Source organism: Brassica rapa, chromosome A04 (genome assembly GCF_000309985.2).
Source record: "Brassica rapa cultivar Chiifu-401-42 chromosome A04, CAAS_Brap_v3.01, whole genome shotgun sequence".
NCBI classification, from domain to species: domain Eukaryota; kingdom Viridiplantae; phylum Streptophyta; class Magnoliopsida; order Brassicales; family Brassicaceae; genus Brassica; species Brassica rapa.
In genome coordinates, this window is record NC_024798.2 from 1,050,650 (window position 1) to 1,066,792 (window position 16,143).

Consider the following 16,143-nt stretch of genomic DNA (forward strand, 5'->3'; position numbering starts at 1 on the left):
TTTCTAAACTCCTCAGACAAACGGGTTGTATTGCTATCTTTACTGATACTCTATGTGTTTTACAGGACCGTTTTACGAGGACCCTGATTGGAGCAGGTGAGGAACGAGAGGGTGTGTATTATTTTACGGGTGTTACAGTAGCTCGTGCTCATCGAACTGGTGCAGAGAAATCGTCTTCTTCAGTCCTTTGGCATCGACGACTTGGACACCCTTCCTACAAAGTGTTATCTACTTTACCGTCTTTAGATAGTTTTCAGTTTGATTTTGAACACACCAGTCCGTGTGATATTTGTTTTCGTGCTAAGCAAACTCGTGACAGTTTTAAAGAAAGTTTTAATAAAGCTTCTGAACTTTTTGCACTTATTCACTGCGACGTATGGGGTCCTTATCGCACACCCACTTCTTGTGGTGCTGTGTACTTCTTAACAATTGTTGACGACTGCTCAAGAGCAGTATGGATTCACTTAATGCTTGAGAAATCGCAAGTCTCTTGTTTGATACAAAACTTATGTGCTATGAGTGTTCGTCAGTTTGGAAAATCAGTAAAGGTAGTTCGAACTGACAATGGTACTGAGTTCATGGCTCTTAAAGCTTACTTTCGTTCACAAGGTATTCAGCTTCAGACTTCATGCGTCGATACGCCTCAGCAGAATGGTCGTGTCGAGAGAAAACATCGCCATATCTTAAATATCGCACGAGCATGCCTCTTTCAGGCTCGACTTCCTGTTAGTTTTTGGGGTCAGAGTGTTCTTACTGCAGCACATTTAATCAATAGGACTCCAACACGGTTACTGCAGGGTCGGTCACCTTATGAGATTCTTTATGGCAAGCCTCCAAACTATGATTCTCTACGCGTCTTTGGTTGTTTGTGCTATGCACGTAACCGTTCTCGAACAAAGGACAAATTCAGTTCTCGCAGCCGTCGTTGTATATTTGTCGAATATCCCTATGGGAAGAAGGCTTGGAACGTATATGATTTGGAAACAAATGAATTCTTTACAAGTCGGGACGTTACGTTTGTTGAAACAGAGTTTCCTGGTTTTGATGATCAAGAACATGTTTCTCCTCCTCCATCGGCTCAAGTAGATGTTGTTTTTGATGATTGGCTGCTTCCGTCTCCATCCCCTGTCACTTCCATAATTCCTACGAATACTACAGCTACAGACCCTACATCACCTAATCCCGAGCCTTCTCCACCAACAGAATCAGTTCAACAGGAAAATATGAACCCTGTTTCTCTACCTGTTGTTTCTCCTAACCCTACTCCTAATCCTACTTCTACCTCTACCCTATCTCCTAACCCTACTCCTAATCCTACTTCTACCTCTACCCTATCTCCTAACCCTACTCCTAATCCTACTTCGATTTCTACCTTGTCTCCTACGGCACCGACCTCACCCACTACTAAGGAACAGTCTTCTCTACCTCCTCCTGAGGTTCACTCTCCGGGACTCCCCGAAATACTTGGTCGAGGTCAACGACAACGCAAACCTTCTGGTCTCCTTAAAAACTACGTTACCAATGCTGTCTACGCTCTTAATACACACTCTTCTCTTCCTGCACCTGTCTCCAGTAATGGTCTTAGTTCAACGCGTCCAGGTAACACTCCTTATCCTATCTCAGACTATCTTTCTGATGAAACTTTCTCGGCTAGCCATAAGGCTTTTGTTGCAGCTGTTACTCTGTCTGTTGAACCGCGATCCTATAAAGAAGCGGTACAAGATGAAGTCTGGCGCAATTCAATGACTGCTGAACATTCTGCTCACATTCAAAACGGCACGTGGGATGTTACAACTCTTCCTCCTGGCAAGAAATGCATAAACTGCATGTGGATTTACAAGATCAAATATCATGCCAACGGAACCGTCTCGCGTCATAAATCTCGGCTAGTTGCGTGCGGTAACAGACAGAGAGAAGGTCTTGATTATAAGGAAACTTTTGCTCCAGTGGCTAAGCCTTCTACAGTTCGTATTCTTCTTCAAGTTGCTGCTGCCAAGAAATGGGAAGTTCATCAAATGGACGTACATAATGCTTTTCTTCATGGTGATCTCGAGGAAGAAGTTTATATGTGTCTACCTCAGGGATTTCATGGTTCGGATCCTACCAAAGTTGGTCGTTTACGCAAATCCATATATGGACTAAAGCAGGCTCCGCGCTGCTGGTTCTCTAAGCTCAGCAACGCATTACTCTCCTACGGCTTCGTGCAGAGTCATTCAGATTACTCTCACTTCTCTTTCATCCGAGGAAAGATTAATTTGCACATTCTCGTCTATGTCGACGATTTTGTTATCGCCTGCAATGATATATCTACTCTACATAAATTCAAGAATTATCTTGGACAATGCTTCCACATGAAGGATCTTGGGAAGTTGAAGTATTTTTTGGGAATCGAAGTCGCTCGGAGCAGTGCAGGGATTTTCCTCTCTCAACGCAAATATGCGCTTGATATCGTTACGGAAACTGGTCTTCTTGGCTGTAAGCCCTCTTCTACTCCAATGGAACTCAATCACAAACTTACAAAACCAGTTGGTTCTCCGGTTTCTGATGTCAAAGCTTATAGACGCCTAGTTGGTCGACTCATCTATCTCACCTTTACTAGACCGGAGTTGTGCTACTCTGTTCATATACTGTCCCAGTTTATGCATAAACCAATGCAAGATCACTGGGATGCTGCTTTGCGTGTTGTTCGTTACCTTAAGGGTTCTCTCTCGCAGGGTGTACTTCTACGTGCTGATTCTGACTTGCGAATCACTGCATATTGTGACGCTGATTGGGGTTCTTGTGCTCTGTCTCGAAGATCTCTCAGTGCATATGTGGTACTCTTGGGTAATTCTCCGGTCACTTGGAAAACCAAGAAACAGAAAGTCGTGTTAGCCTCCTCTGCTGAAGCAGAATATCGATCAATGGCATATGCGTTACGCGAACTCAAATGGGTCAAACCAGTTCTGGAATCTTTTGGCGTTCAACACAAGGAACCGATGCGCTTGTTCTGTGACAGTAAATCTGCCATTTATATTGCCGCAAATCCTGTTTTTTTATGAACGTACAAAACACATGGAACGAGATTGTCATCAGGTGCGTGATGCTGTCAAAGCTAAGCTGATTACTACTGACCACATTACTACCAAGGAGCAGCCAGCAGATGTTCTTACGAAAGCTCTCCCTACTCCTACATTCCTTTACTTACTGTCCAAGTTAGGCGTTCAAGACATTTCCCGCCAACTTGAGGGGGGTATAGGGATAATGATAAGTAGTTAACGATAAGGACATATATTATGTTTGTAATTATCTAGGAAGTCCTTTTCCTTATCTAGCTAGGATGTTCTCTTGTATATATACTCTCATCGTTTGTCAATAATAAACACACTTCATATTCATTACACAAACAATTTTTTTTTATTGGACTCTATCCCCATCAGCTGAGATTTTAAAGAAAATCAATATCTTTTTTTACTTCAATTGCATCGTTTTGAGGAGAAATGAATAAACCACCGAAAAAATATACCAAAAAAATAATCTGGTTTGGAGTCTTGTTTTCCTGAGAGACCTTAAAAACTCTTTTTAAGTATTTAATATTCGAAAAATCGAAGTTTTAAATTCTGAATCTGAAAATTTACAAGATTCATATTTATCAGAACATTAACATGAATGATGCAAACATTTGTATTTTTTACTATATACTCTCTCTGTTTTATTTTATTTGGTGTTTAATATATTAATGCACATAGATTAAAAAATATAAACATTTATACTATTTATCTTGATTGCATAAAAATACTATTAAACTAAACTAATTATATCAATATGAAATAATGTAGTATTATGAAATTCATAAATATTAAACAACATTAATGAGAATTTCGCTTATTTGCAACAAAAAAATTATCAAATAAACTGAAACATAAAATTATTATAAAATAAGTCATTATGTACATATATTGCTCACTAGTGAGTTTTCAGATTATTTTTCATAGTTCATGGTCACTATACCTTTTTATGCTAATAAATTGTAATCAAGACATGTGTTACCAATAGTTAATGGTCGTTATATCTTTTGATGCTAATAAATTGTAAACAAGGCATTGGTTACCCTCTGCAGATCTAGCAGAAATGTTGGCGGTAGCCATGTAGCATCTGCCATACCAAGAGCAACATCATTCAAGGAAGCAACAGCCAAAGACAATCTTTTTTTAGCTCCAGAATCAAGGTCAGTATCCACATGTTGTTGTTTTGTTGAAACCTATTGTCTTTTAATGAATGATTGGTTTTCATCATTTATTGATTCGATGGTTAAAGCTCGTTTAGTCTTTGTTCCATGATATGTCAATTTGTTATTGTTAATCGTTATGTGTAAATTTATTGTGGTTAATCGTTATGATATGTGAATTTCAAGTTTAACATTTTAGGAAAGCTTCACTAGCTCCCCGAGCCACTTTGCATCGTCAAGGAAAGTTGTGCAACATGTTTCTTTTCCTAAAATCGTAGGATAATCTTTCAGCTAAGCAAAGACATGTATTGTCCGAGGATACAATTGGTCAAATCAGAGAAGCTAAAATACATTGCCAGTATGCATCAGATCTTGTCCCTAGAGCAGTCAAGTTGATGTAGCGGAAGCTATGATAACACAAGGATCTTATTTAGTCTAGGAATTCCTAAGATCAATGTCTTTTTAAATTCGTTGAGATCACCAATGATCTACCGAAAACAAAGGAAGAAAACTTTCAATTTTATTAATCAAATCATAAACTGAATACAACTTTAATTCTAGACGGTTATATATAAGAAATCATAAAAACCCTAAAACATTAAAGATAATTATCCAAATAATATATAAAACACTAAATACTGCATCACAAGCCAATGCAGGTTGCCATAGCTTCTGCTGAGGTTGCAAAGGCTGCAGCGGCTGCCTCCAAGGTCGCAGCTAATGTTGCACTGCAGGCAAAAATAGTGGCTGCAGAAGCATTTTCGAGCTCTAGTTTGGGACCTCCTCTGTCTACTAAAAACAGGTTTGATCTGTTATCATCTACGGATGAGCGAGATGTCTCAATGACCTACCATGTTCTTGAAGGCTTCTTGATTTGTGCTTTTGTTGTTCTAAACTCAAATCTTTCTCTACGGTTTGTAGTTATTTTATCTCTTCCATGTTCCTAAACAGTAGCGCCAAGGTAATATCGTGAGAGAGAGATCCGCAATCAAACAATAATCACGAAGCAAATGTGTGTCGAATGACACAAAAAAAGATGCATAACGTTACCTTTTTGAGTTGACATCATCAGTGTCGGCTCTTGACCATGGCAGTAGGGGCAATGACCATGGGTCTTTGGGCTCAGAATTTTATTTAGTGTGATTTTCGTAGTAATAAAAGGCCCACATTAATTTGTTAAAGAGAAAATAGCTAGTAACTTTATAACAAAAAACCCCAAGGTTCACATTTTTTTTTTTAGTGTGTATTGTCTTTCGTATTTAAAGGAACTCATACCTATTTTTTATTTGTTGTGGATTATTGAAATTCTTTAGTTGAACTTAAATACAGTGAAAAAATGTTTAAAATATGGCCTTTTTTTTTTTATGTTTGCCCAAGGCTATTAGATTGTTTAATACGGGTCTGGCCATCATCACCAAGCTGATCTGATTAAGCTATAGCTGCAGCAGTGATCAACTAAAGCGAGAACGAGACAATGATTGGGAATCGAGAGAGAGAGAGAGAGAGCTCAATGAGAGTGGCGTAACATTCAAGGAAGCTTTTAGGAAGTGAAACATTCAAAGAAGCATGTAATGAAAGTCATTGGATTACAAAAGTTAAAAACAAAAGTAAACTGAGTTATAAATCCGCTAGAGGCACACCTTTCTTAGGTGAAATTGTCAAATACAGAAAAGAAAAAAAGAATGTTCCGACTGGAAAATGAGTTAAACAAAGAAAAGTCTGTTTCTTTTTTTCTTCTTTTCTTCCGAGGTGTGGGGGGGGGGGGGGGGGTGGTTATGTCCTCTTCATAATGTATCCCAAAATTAGACCAATTAGTCCGACCAGGAGAACGTACATCAAAGGGATACCACTTTGGCTTCTCTTGCTGTCACGCCTTAACTGGTCCTGCACATCAACCAAATCCTTTTCAGACGAAGGAAGCCTTTGGAACATGTTTTGGTTTGATACTCTTTAAGGTTAGATAGATCAACTATCTTCATTCAAAGGGTTCAAGAGAAAGTTGTTTACCAGTTCTCTTTGAAGTTTGTTGTTAAGTTGAATGGCAGACTGTTTTTCCTCGGTTAGCTTTGTGATGAGAGCCCTTGCCTGCAATCACACAAAACTCAGCTCTTACTAGATAACATTGTAGAACAACTTGACTTTCCTAGTACCTGGTGTCAAGTTAGAGCTAGTGGATTGAATGCAGATTAAAAATATGCAGAAAACATCAACAAAGTAATAAATAAGTAATGGGCAGCTTAATGATTTGGCTGGATTCTAAAAGTGAAATGAACCTTTTAAGTAATCAACAAAAAAATAATTAAAGATTCTCAACCTAATACATCAACTGTTAAAGCTAACTTTCCAATAAAAGTAGTTCCCAAGTTCTAACTAATGGCCATTTTTAACAGAGCAAAGACAAGAACACTAACATTGATGGTTGAAAAGAGCTTATAAGAATTGTAAAAAAATACCTCAGGTGTGTTTTCTTGAGGTTCAACCTTGTCCGCGCTAGATCTCTGAAACTAAAACCAAACACACATGAGAAACCATCTACACTAAACTAAAAGAGGAAATGTTATATCTTAGCACTGAAAAAGATGTACTACTGACAGAAAATTCAGAAGCCTGTCCTCCGTTATCAGAAACAGAAGCCCTTGGTGAAGAACCTTCTTCAGAACCTTCGTGAACAGGTGATGGCGGTTGAGGTGGAGCAACATAAGTAACTCTCAGTTTAGTCTCCTCAACCAGATACCCAGCCTCTTTGCTAAACTGCAACGTTTCATTATAGATTAATCAATTATCCATACAAAAAATAAAAAAAAGGGAAATGCACTAGTAGAGTACCAACCATCTCAGGAGTAACATCCTTGGCCGTGACACCAGGACTAGCAGTAACACCCTGGAGCAGAAACTTGTCCTTGCACTGCATATCCGAAGGAGCTTCCTTTTGAGCTTGCATTGTCACTACACAAAACACCAAATCAAAAGAATAAATATATCGAAAGGAGCTTTATTCTTCTTCACGAGAGAGAGAGAACGAACCAAGAACTTCACAAGTGGACCGTGGAAGAACAACTCCAGTGTTAGGCCTAACGCAATACTTCTTCGGATTCGTTGTCTTAACCTTTAAAAAAAACGAGAAGCGAAACACGAGATCAAACAACACAAACCAAAATCTGGAAATGTTAGTAATATAATATAATCACACCTTAAAGGCGACATGATTGTCGGTCTTGTTGGTCAAGTAAAGAGAGCATGAGATCTGCTTCCTCAATTCAACTACATCATAGAAGAACAAGATCACGATTAATCATCATTAACACCGTAACTCAGAGAGAAAAGATCCAGATCTGGTCCCGACAAAGGAGAAGACATGTCCGAAAAGAAGCTTACATGGGAATTGAAGGTCGAGAGGCTCGACGGAGAGAAGCTCGCTGTTACTCATCCCGATCAAGATCGCCGGAGATTCTTCCCGTGACCGGTTCAGAGAGAGAGAGAGAGACCACCAGTCCGTCGATCAAGAGAGAGAGAGGGACATCGCTATTTGTCTTGTTCTGTCTCAAGGGTATTATGGTCTTTTCCATAGATGTTATTTTTTAAATAAGGAGCGTTTGTCACGTGGCTCTCACGTGTCAAAGCCAGTCGCATCTTCGGTACGTTTGCTGTTATGTTCGTTTTTTTTTTCTTTTTTCTTTTTTCCTTGCCCGCTTCTTCTCCTAAACACAAGGGATGGTCCAAAGAGCTTAGTAATAATTTAACTACGGCAATGAAATATAACTATCTATCTTTACTTAGAAGCAATAGATTCTGCTTGATGCATACAGAGGAATATAAAAAATATGTTTTTGCTATTATCACCAACAATAAAAACTATATAATAAAATAGTTACATATCCTTTTGGAAGAAACATAACTATCTATCTTTACTTAGAAGTAACAGATGAATCTGGTTGCTGATTAGTTGTTGTTGTTGTTCTAGATGTATACCCAGCAAACCAAGCAACTCTCATGAGCTGCATCCCCAATATCAACACCCACCAAGACACAAGCCCACGTATCATATGAACCACCCAAACCGGCGCGTTCACCTCCGCGCTTAGCTTCAACCCTCTCATCAGCTGCAGAACCCGGTACGCCTCGTAGACAACCGGCGTCACTAGCCAAACCGGTGACTGCCAACTCCAAGTCAGAATCTCCGTCAACGCCTGAACCGCGAGGAGGATGAAGTACGGCAAGAGGAGAACAGCTGAGGAGATAAAAGGAAGCTCAGGCTGGAGAGAAGCGAGTAAACCGGTTTGGGAACCGAAGAGAAGCAGCGTAGGGACGAGAAACCCGGTTAAGAGCGCGAAAACATTCCAGAACTTGTAGCTCAACGGCGGTTTGCTCTTGCAGGACAGTGAAGGATCCTTAGGACGTGCGCAAGAGTCAGCCATTAGCAAGAAAAGGGTCGCTCCGAGGTTAAAAATGCAGTCCAAACCGATCAATGAAAGCACGCTAACCACGTTTGAACCGACGAAAACCGATGATAATGGGAGCCATAGTGTAGGTGCCATGCCGCTTGTGAGTAGTACAGATGGACCTAAAAGCCATATCGGCCATTTGAAAACCTGAACTTGGTGAGAGTTAGTCTCTACTTTCTCCTCCTCTGCAGATTCTGATACAATAGAATCGAACACATTTGAGGTTTTCTCTAATACTATGTTACCAGCTTCTTGTGCAGAAGAACGGATGAAAGGTGATGGTTGCCACTGAGACATCTTTGTGCATAAGACGCGGAGATGATGAGAAGAGCCGGTCTTTAGGTTGTGCATTATCTTGGGGTTCTTGAGGCGGATTCTTGGAGTTGTAATGCATAGAGACTTGGTGAGAGACACCATTCCTTGGCTCACCATTGAAGCCTCAACTATCTGCTTAACATAAACCCACTGAACATTTCAAAATCACACAAAGCAAACAACTTTAAGATAATTAAAGTCAACTCAATATAAGTAAGAATCAGAACCTGTAAGTAAAATAGTTATATCACTTTAAGTATTCAATTAACGAGTAAGAACTTGAATTATTTCATTGGATTAGATTAAAGACGCAAACTTTAGGTTTCTTACTAGTGGCTTTCAGCATAAAGGAGAAGGATTGATCAAATTGAAACCGGTTATCAAATCTATACCGATCCTCAGGAAGAGCAAACCGGAAACATTTAAGGAAATCAAAGAAGAGGTCGGATAAATTAAAACTCACCGGCGAATCGAAGAACGGTAAAGATCCCTAGATCGTTTGGTAGCTATTTCTCTTTTTCGTCTCCGGGGAGAAGTTCTGGAAACAGACAGTAACAGAGGTGTCTGGATGCAAAATGTCGGGACAGAAACACAAAGTGTCGGCCCATCTTGTTATACTTGACGTGGGTAGACAGACAGCTTGCATAATGGGCCCATCTTGTTATAAAGCCCAATACATATCTATAGAGAGCCTAGTAAACCATTTCAATCTAATGTTGTTAACTGGAACTTGTTATAGGTTATGGAGTATTTGATTGATAGATGAAGGTGATAGATATGTGGTTAGTAAAAGTCACTTTTTGAAGTTCTTTTCTCTAGAATCTAAATAAAACAATTGAAGTTAGGAAAAGCACAAGAGGGAGCACTGAAAACACATTAACTACAGAAGAAAATTAAATGCAGTAGACTTGAGCTCTCAAGCCTGGTGCATTGAGTCAGAAAGTCACTTTAATCACGCCCAACCACACATCTTTTCTTTGTGCTTCTCTGTTTTAAACCACACCCAATGTCAATGTGATTTGTCCTCTTTGTTTGCTTCTATTGTTATCAATTTTTTAAAAAATATTTATAACAAAAAAGTATATATATATATATATATTTATATAAACTGAGTTATCAGATAAATAAAATAAGAAGAATAGGGTTTAGTCTTACCTGAGCATGAGTGCTTGTCCAATCAATAGCAACAAAATTGTGAAGTAAGCCATAGGTTGAGTAGACCAAGCTAGTTCTTCAACTTTATAATCGTGTTTACTTTACATATTTCTTGTTGAATGTTTGGGTTTGCTTTTGCTTTATTATTTTCACAGGCGAATATTAGTGAAGGTTAGTGTCAGTCTCAGGATCTTTCTTACCAACGGCTGGCATCAAATGGGCTCACAGGTTTAGACATAGAAGATGCATCTATTAAAAAAAGTGTTTTTTATTTACTACTACTATTTAACTCTACGGTTTTTTTCAAATCCATTCACTATATTTTTCAACTTCAAACACTTGAATGCCTCCAAATTTTGAAAAATGATCATATCAGATTGAATGGTTTCAGGAGACTAATCTCACCAAATCCCAAGTCATTAGTCTCCCCAAAGAAAATTAGTGTGAGATTAGTCAAGCTTGCAATAACTTGGATACAACCACTCTTGATCACAATGTGTTGGATTCTATTGGGCGGTGAAAGTTAGTGGGGGTTTCGCTTCAAGTCCTAAGTAAAGAATAAAGTATACTCAAGGAATAATTCTACATTTGTGGTAGACCAAATGCAACTCTACCCATGCAACCAAGTCTTTTATACCACTTTGAACTAAATAATTATAAAATGTAATAAAACTTTTCAAGAGCCTTGGCTAACTCTAATACAAAGCTAAACGGTATAAGTCAAGTGGGCACAATTAGAAGTAGTAGCTTTCATAAACAGAGTAGAAGCAAGAAGTTATATAATTCAACATACATGTACATAAAAAGTCTATAAAGTAAACTACTAATTTGAATGTTCTTCGATTGATATGGTCAGGCGAACAAGACGTGAGGCCAGTACGAAACAAGAACCGGCGTTAGAACATGTGAAACTAGCCTCCCTTGCAGTTAACTTAAAACAAACATTTTTATATAACAATAATAATAATAATAGTTTTTAAAAAAAAATTCAAAAAGATTCAAACTTTATGAAAATTTGGACGACCCGAATCACGCAAAGTCTGCTACCTTTTATCTTCCTCGGTTGGTGCAGGAAAATTAAGATCTAGCATCCTCTGTTTCACTGACTCTGTTCGACGTACTTGATGATGATTTACAGACAAGTTTCCTAGTCCGTGTGATCTCTTATGACCACCAAGTGCTTGTCCGGACGTAAACACTCTTAGACAAATCGGACATTCATGGATCCTCTTCTCTTCAACAACAACTACACTATCGTACTCTATTTTGTTTGAAACTCTGTTCTTCTTGTGGCTTGCTCTATGCCCACCTAATGCTTGATAAGATTTAAACACTTTCCCACATGTCTCGCACGTGAATCTCCCTTTCGTCCTCGTTGCTCGATTCATCTTGCTCGAGTTGTTGTCGATCTCTTCCACTACTTCTTTAGTACTACTACTAGTTTTGTTCTTCTTCTTCCATTTGTCTCTTGAGAGCATCATGAGACAAACGGCGAGATCTTTCTCCGTCGTTGTATCAGAAGCTGAGCTGTAAGGAGGCTCGGGTTCGGTCTTGTAACCGAGTTGACTCGTTTTCATCTTCTTTGAAGCGAACGAGTCTAGCTTCCGAGTTCGCTTGGATCGTTTCCGTGTCAGGTTAGTAATATTCCTCTGGTCGTCATACATGGTTGGATGCTTCTCCTCTCTCAACCCACTTCTCTTTCTCTCTACTTCGTGAGAGTAAGAAGAAGAAGAAACATCGGACTCAGAATCATCACTGAGTTGACTCGGCCTTGCCTCTTCCTCAATGCAAAAGTTGTGAAGACTTAGCATGTGACCACCTAAAGCTCTTTCGTTGACGAAGCTCTTAAAGCAAAACTTGCACTTGTAGCTCTCCGTCTTCAATAGCGAATACAGAGTTCAAGAAGTAGAAGAAGAAAAAAAGGTGGAATCTACAAGCGTTCCTCTCCACCAATAAGCTTAATATATTTGTGAGAATATTATAAAGAAAAACTAAAAACAACTAAATTAAATTTTACTGTTTAACAAAACTTAATTAAATTTTGATCTGGAAAAACGGAAAGTGTAAGAAAATAAATCTAATTAAGTTGAAGAAGCTACAATGTAACATGCGAGCCTTGCCCGTTTCTGCTAATATTTTGTTGAATATTCCGGTTTAACCTTCTTTTCAAATTTTGTTTTAAAATAGTCATAAGAAAGTTTTCTGTTCACCAGAAATAGATGCTTTTAACTATTTTTAGGTTCGTATTAATTTTTTTTTTACATTTTCGCTTAAAATAAATTAGTTTACGTCAAACCTTAGTAAGGATATATTCGGAGTATTAAAATTTGCTGTTTGTACAAAAGTCTTGAGGAAGGTTTGGTTGTAACGACGGACCAGCAAAAACAAAAACGTTGTCGAGATAAATGACGAGAGAATGTTAACATCATTTGCCTGTGAGTTTGCAGTACGTGACATCCACGTAGTACTCCAACGACGATTGTTAAAATTACCCTCACCGATCAAAGGTTGAATAAAGCAAAACAACCTGGTTAAATTCAATGTGAGTTGACCTTCTTACAAGTTATTCATAACAGATTCAGTATACTTTTGTAACGGATGAATTAAGCTTAAATGCAAAGAATCATTATAGATAACCAAAGTAACATGCAACGTGTGATTAATATTTCCTTTTAGTTTGGATCTTTCTTGGTTAAAAGAAAATATAAGAAAGGTACGGTTGTGTTAGGAAGAAGAACAAGTCAAGATGCCATAAGTTGAGCAAACACATTACCAATTTAGAGTTTTTTTTCTTTTCTTGTAACAAAATAAAACCGTTGTATATATTTTCCATTCATATTTGTATTTTTTTTTTAACAAAAACGTTTTAAACATTTAACCTCAACGATCTTCATATAGTTAGGTGATTTACAACAAGACTTTGAGTAATCTTTATTTACCAAACTTGTGAAAAGGTAGTTTTGCGCCAATTGTGCTATGTGCATCAGCATCAGTCACCTTTTCTTTCACGTGAAAACCATTTAACGCCTCTCATAAATCGGTCCGATCTGGTCTAAAGACTTTACGTTGCATATTCAAAGCAAAACTCTTAGCAAAAAAAAAAAATTCAAAGCAAAACCCTAAGTTGTTACAAAAAAAGAAAAGCAAAGCCCTAAGCCAATAATAGCACATGTGTTCCATATTTATAACTAGGGCTGAGCATTATTACTCGTTACTCACCTTAAATTCGTTACTTGACTCGTAACCGCCCTGAAAATTCAAGTACTCGGTGTTGTCAAGGCAAGTAACAAGTCGATAATTTATATTACTTGCATTATTTTTAGTACTTGACTCGTCACTTGCCATGTTTCTTATCCATTACTTACTATTTGTTAAATAATCTATTAAATATTTGTTCATATTTGTCTTTTCTTTTACTTGTATTTAGGATGGACACAAATACTCATTATTCTTCTTATACTTGTTATTTGTTTTGTGTCAGTCTTAATTTTTAAATATTCGACTAATATTAAATAGTAACAAATATTAAAAATTTGGCTATACGGCTTGTTATCACCTGTTATTTATTTAAAGAAGATATTTTCGTCATCATGAAAATTATACAATGCTTATATATCAAAATATTCATATTCTTTTTTTGTCTTTTTTAAAATATGAACAAATATTTTGTTTAAAGTAATTCACATGTTAATTTTAGTAGAATAAACAAAATAAACTTTCATGTCTATTTTTTATAGAGTATTATTTAGTAAGTAGTTTTTAAATATTCAGAAAAACTCGTAAATAGTTCACAAGTACTCGTAAATAGTTTACAAGTACTCGTAAATAATTCACAAGTATCCGTAAATAAAAAGTAGTAAAACGGGACAAGTAACTTGCAAGTAATTCATTTTTGATCAAGTATTCGTTTTTAACAAGTCAAGTACAATTCAAAAATTTTATTATTATACAAGGCAAGCTAAGTAGCAAGTAGCCCACCCCTTTTTATAATATCGTGGGCTTCTGAGGCCGAGCGACTACAACACTAAACCCACATGACCTTGTAATTTTAAAATAATTACTATCATTTGCAAAATTTGCAACCCCATGTTTTTCTTCTTTCAAACATTACAATTTGTTTGAAGGGGAAAAATGTTATCATTTGTGTGTCTTGTGAGGGGGTTAGTGGTGGCAGGGTTTACGGTGGATTGGTTTACGGTGGATGGGTTTATGGTGAATGGGTTTACGGTGGTGGATGGGTTTACGGAGGATGGGTTTGCGGTGGATGGGTTTGCGGTGGATGGGTTTGCGGTGGATGGGTTTGCGGTGGATGGGTTTCCGGTGAATGGGTTTACGGTGGATGGGTTTGTGATGGATGGGTTTATGGTGGTGGATGGGTTTGTGGTGAATGGGTTTACGGTGAATGGGTTTGTGATGGATGGGTTTATGGTGGTGGATGGGTTTGTGGTGAATGGGTTTACGGTGAATGGGTTTGTGGTGAACAGGTTTCTTGTGAACGAACTTGGGCACGGCGAAGTTAACATGGGAATGGTAAATAGCACCGGGATTCCATTTTTCCGGGATAACACTTTTAGCCACTAGCACTGTTTTGGTTACAGCGGAGGTAAGCCGAACGTCGAAAGGACCTTTTAATGCACGACCGGCGTTAAGTTTCCAAACGGCGGATCTCATCGCCTCCATTTTTATGTATGCTTCGCCGGCCGGTTTGACCTCCACACATTCAAAGTTTCCGTCACCATTTACAAATTTAACAGCGAACGACATGTAGTATGGATTTGCTCCGGGGTCAATATGAATAGCTATTTTACTATTAGGGTGTTCGCAAAATACACTGCATAACATTACTATAATAAATTAATAAGATTATAATGTTTAACCATGAAACATCAATGAATAATGAAGGGAAAAAAACATCAATGAAAAATTTGTTAATCCAATATAGTTTATTTGTAGTATCGCTAGTCTTATATATTCAGCTAAAAGAATGTTCAAGTATAATAAATTAAATATGTCAGTTTGAGATGACAACTTTTTTTTTTTTGTTAATTATTACTATCCAAAGATCCAAATTAAATTGAACCAATTCTTGAAAAACGGAATTAACAATACGTACCGCTTGTATTTGACCTTTAATTCTCCAAGGTTACGTAATTGATCGCCTTGGCCAGGTTTGGCCAATGCACCAAAGGCCCTACCGCTAAGATCAAAATGGACCGCCGACTTCGTGCAGCCGGGACACTCATCCGATATCATCACCTTGACCGGCCTTTTCGTGCAAAACGGATGGTGGCATACGACCTACAACGTATATATATATATATAGGAAACATTAATGTTAGTAAAAAAAACATTAATTTTAGTATAATTATACATTACACTATGAGACAATTTAAGTTATATATAAATACCTCATAACATGTCCCACAACCCTTGCCATCTTGGTAGATTGAAGGTCCTCCGGCTGAAATCATACAGTTGTATGGTGGTTTTGCAACTGCATCACCGTATCCACAAGCTCCTCCTATATATATATATATTAAGAACCGGTTTTAAATATGTAGAATAAAAAAAGTTTCAAAATTTTTAAGTGCTATAGAACAAGAAATGATCTAGTTAATTACCTGAACTACCAAAACCTTCTCGTTCACCATACCAAGTTATGCCGGCGTCGTTCCAGTGGGTTTTATTATGGCAATAACATAGTTTCAATGAGATTGCAAAGAGAGCCACGATAAAACAAAAATATTTGCATGTAAACAATGCCATATCTTTTGAAACAATGAAGTTTTTTTGGTTGGCGGAAAACCAGAGTTAAATAGCTTTTAGATTTTCTACAAAAAAAGATGACAATTATAGTTATCCTAGATTTTAGGAAAACAACATCTTAAAAAGGTTATTTGAGCATATAATGAGGTTTTGTTCACAATAACAAAACCATTACCATTCAATCAAAGGTTTTTATTTATTTATTGGTGGAGGTAATTAACGTCAATTACATGCTCAAGGAGTAGATAAAATAGTCTA

At 37.6% G+C, this 16,143-nt stretch overlaps 4 protein-coding genes across 7 annotated transcripts; all 4 read right to left on the reverse strand.

The window, feature by feature from the left end:
- Positions 1–5,745: 5,745 nt before the first annotated feature.
- LOC103862872 (vesicle-associated protein 1-1) lies at positions 5,746–7,888 on the reverse strand. Of its 2 annotated transcripts, none has more exons than XM_009140577.3 (8): positions 7,583–7,888; positions 7,398–7,468; positions 7,232–7,313; positions 7,038–7,153; positions 6,800–6,958; positions 6,661–6,705; positions 6,215–6,292; positions 5,746–6,091 (listed from the first exon to the last, which is right to left on the reverse strand). In XM_009140577.3, the coding sequence occupies exons 1-8, from the start codon at positions 7,632–7,634 to the stop codon at positions 5,981–5,983; spliced, it is 714 nt and encodes a 237-aa protein (XP_009138825.2). In that variant the 5' UTR covers positions 7,635–7,888; the 3' UTR covers positions 5,746–5,980. The 2 variants fall into 2 exon arrangements, with proteins under 2 accessions (XP_009138825.2, XP_009138824.2); XM_009140576.3 differs by having other exon boundaries at positions 6,661–6,711; positions 7,583–7,883.
- Positions 7,889–7,956: 68 nt separating this feature from the next.
- LOC103862874 lies at positions 7,957–9,663 on the reverse strand. 3 transcript variants are annotated; one of them, XM_009140580.3, is made up of 2 exons: positions 9,428–9,663; positions 7,957–9,099 (listed from the first exon to the last, which is right to left on the reverse strand). In XM_009140580.3, exon 2 carries the CDS (start codon positions 9,079–9,081, stop codon positions 8,113–8,115), a length of 969 nt encoding a protein of 322 aa, XP_009138828.1. In that variant the 5' UTR covers positions 9,082–9,099; positions 9,428–9,663; the 3' UTR covers positions 7,957–8,112. The 3 variants fall into 3 exon arrangements, with proteins under 3 accessions (XP_009138828.1, XP_009138827.1, XP_009138826.1); XM_009140579.3 differs by having other exon boundaries at positions 7,957–9,114; positions 9,428–9,654; XM_009140578.3 differs by having other exon boundaries at positions 7,957–9,096; positions 9,428–9,629.
- Positions 9,664–10,945: 1,282 nt separating this feature from the next.
- Positions 10,946–12,017, reverse strand: LOC103863304 (zinc finger protein ZAT9; the record flags this gene model as incomplete). Its single annotated transcript, XM_009141063.2, has 1 exon — positions 10,946–12,017. A coding segment is annotated over one exon (855 nt), but the record flags the coding sequence as incomplete, so codon positions are not given.
- Positions 12,018–13,484: 1,467 nt separating this feature from the next.
- On the reverse strand, positions 13,485–16,137 carry LOC103862875 (expansin-B5). The gene is made up of 4 exons (XM_009140582.3): positions 15,741–16,137; positions 15,528–15,640; positions 15,233–15,417; positions 13,485–14,950 (listed from the first exon to the last, which is right to left on the reverse strand). The coding sequence occupies exons 1-4, from the start codon at positions 15,883–15,885 to the stop codon at positions 14,281–14,283; spliced, it is 1,113 nt and encodes a 370-aa protein (XP_009138830.2). The 5' UTR covers positions 15,886–16,137; the 3' UTR covers positions 13,485–14,280.
- Positions 16,138–16,143: the final 6 nt, after the last annotated feature.

Bases quoted from the DNA above. Each gene is read 5' to 3' on its own strand.
- LOC103862872 (XM_009140576.3), bottom strand. From the start codon at position 7,634: ATGAGTAACAGCGAGCTTCTCTCCGTCGAGCCTCTCGACCTTCAATTC. The intron at 7,314-7,397 runs GTGTGATTATAT...TTTTTTTTAAAG, and splicing joins ACAATCATGTCGCCTTTAAG to GTTAAGACAACGAATCCGAA. The intron at 6,712-6,799 runs GTCAGTAGTACA...GTTTGGTTTTAG, and splicing joins GACAGGCTTCTGAATTTTCT to TTTCAGAGATCTAGCGCGGA.
- LOC103862874 (XM_009140580.3), bottom strand. From the start codon at position 9,081: ATGGTGAGCCAAGGAATGGTGTCTCTCACCAAGTCTCTATGCATTACA.
- LOC103862875 (XM_009140582.3), bottom strand. From the start codon at position 15,885: ATGGCATTGTTTACATGCAAATATTTTTGTTTTATCGTGGCTCTCTTT. The intron at 15,418-15,527 runs GTATTTATATAT...TATACGTTGTAG, and splicing joins GTTGTGGGACATGTTATGAG to GTCGTATGCCACCATCCGTT. The intron at 14,951-15,232 runs GTACGTATTGTT...AATGTTATGCAG, and splicing joins TTAAAGGTCAAATACAAGCG to TGTATTTTGCGAACACCCTA.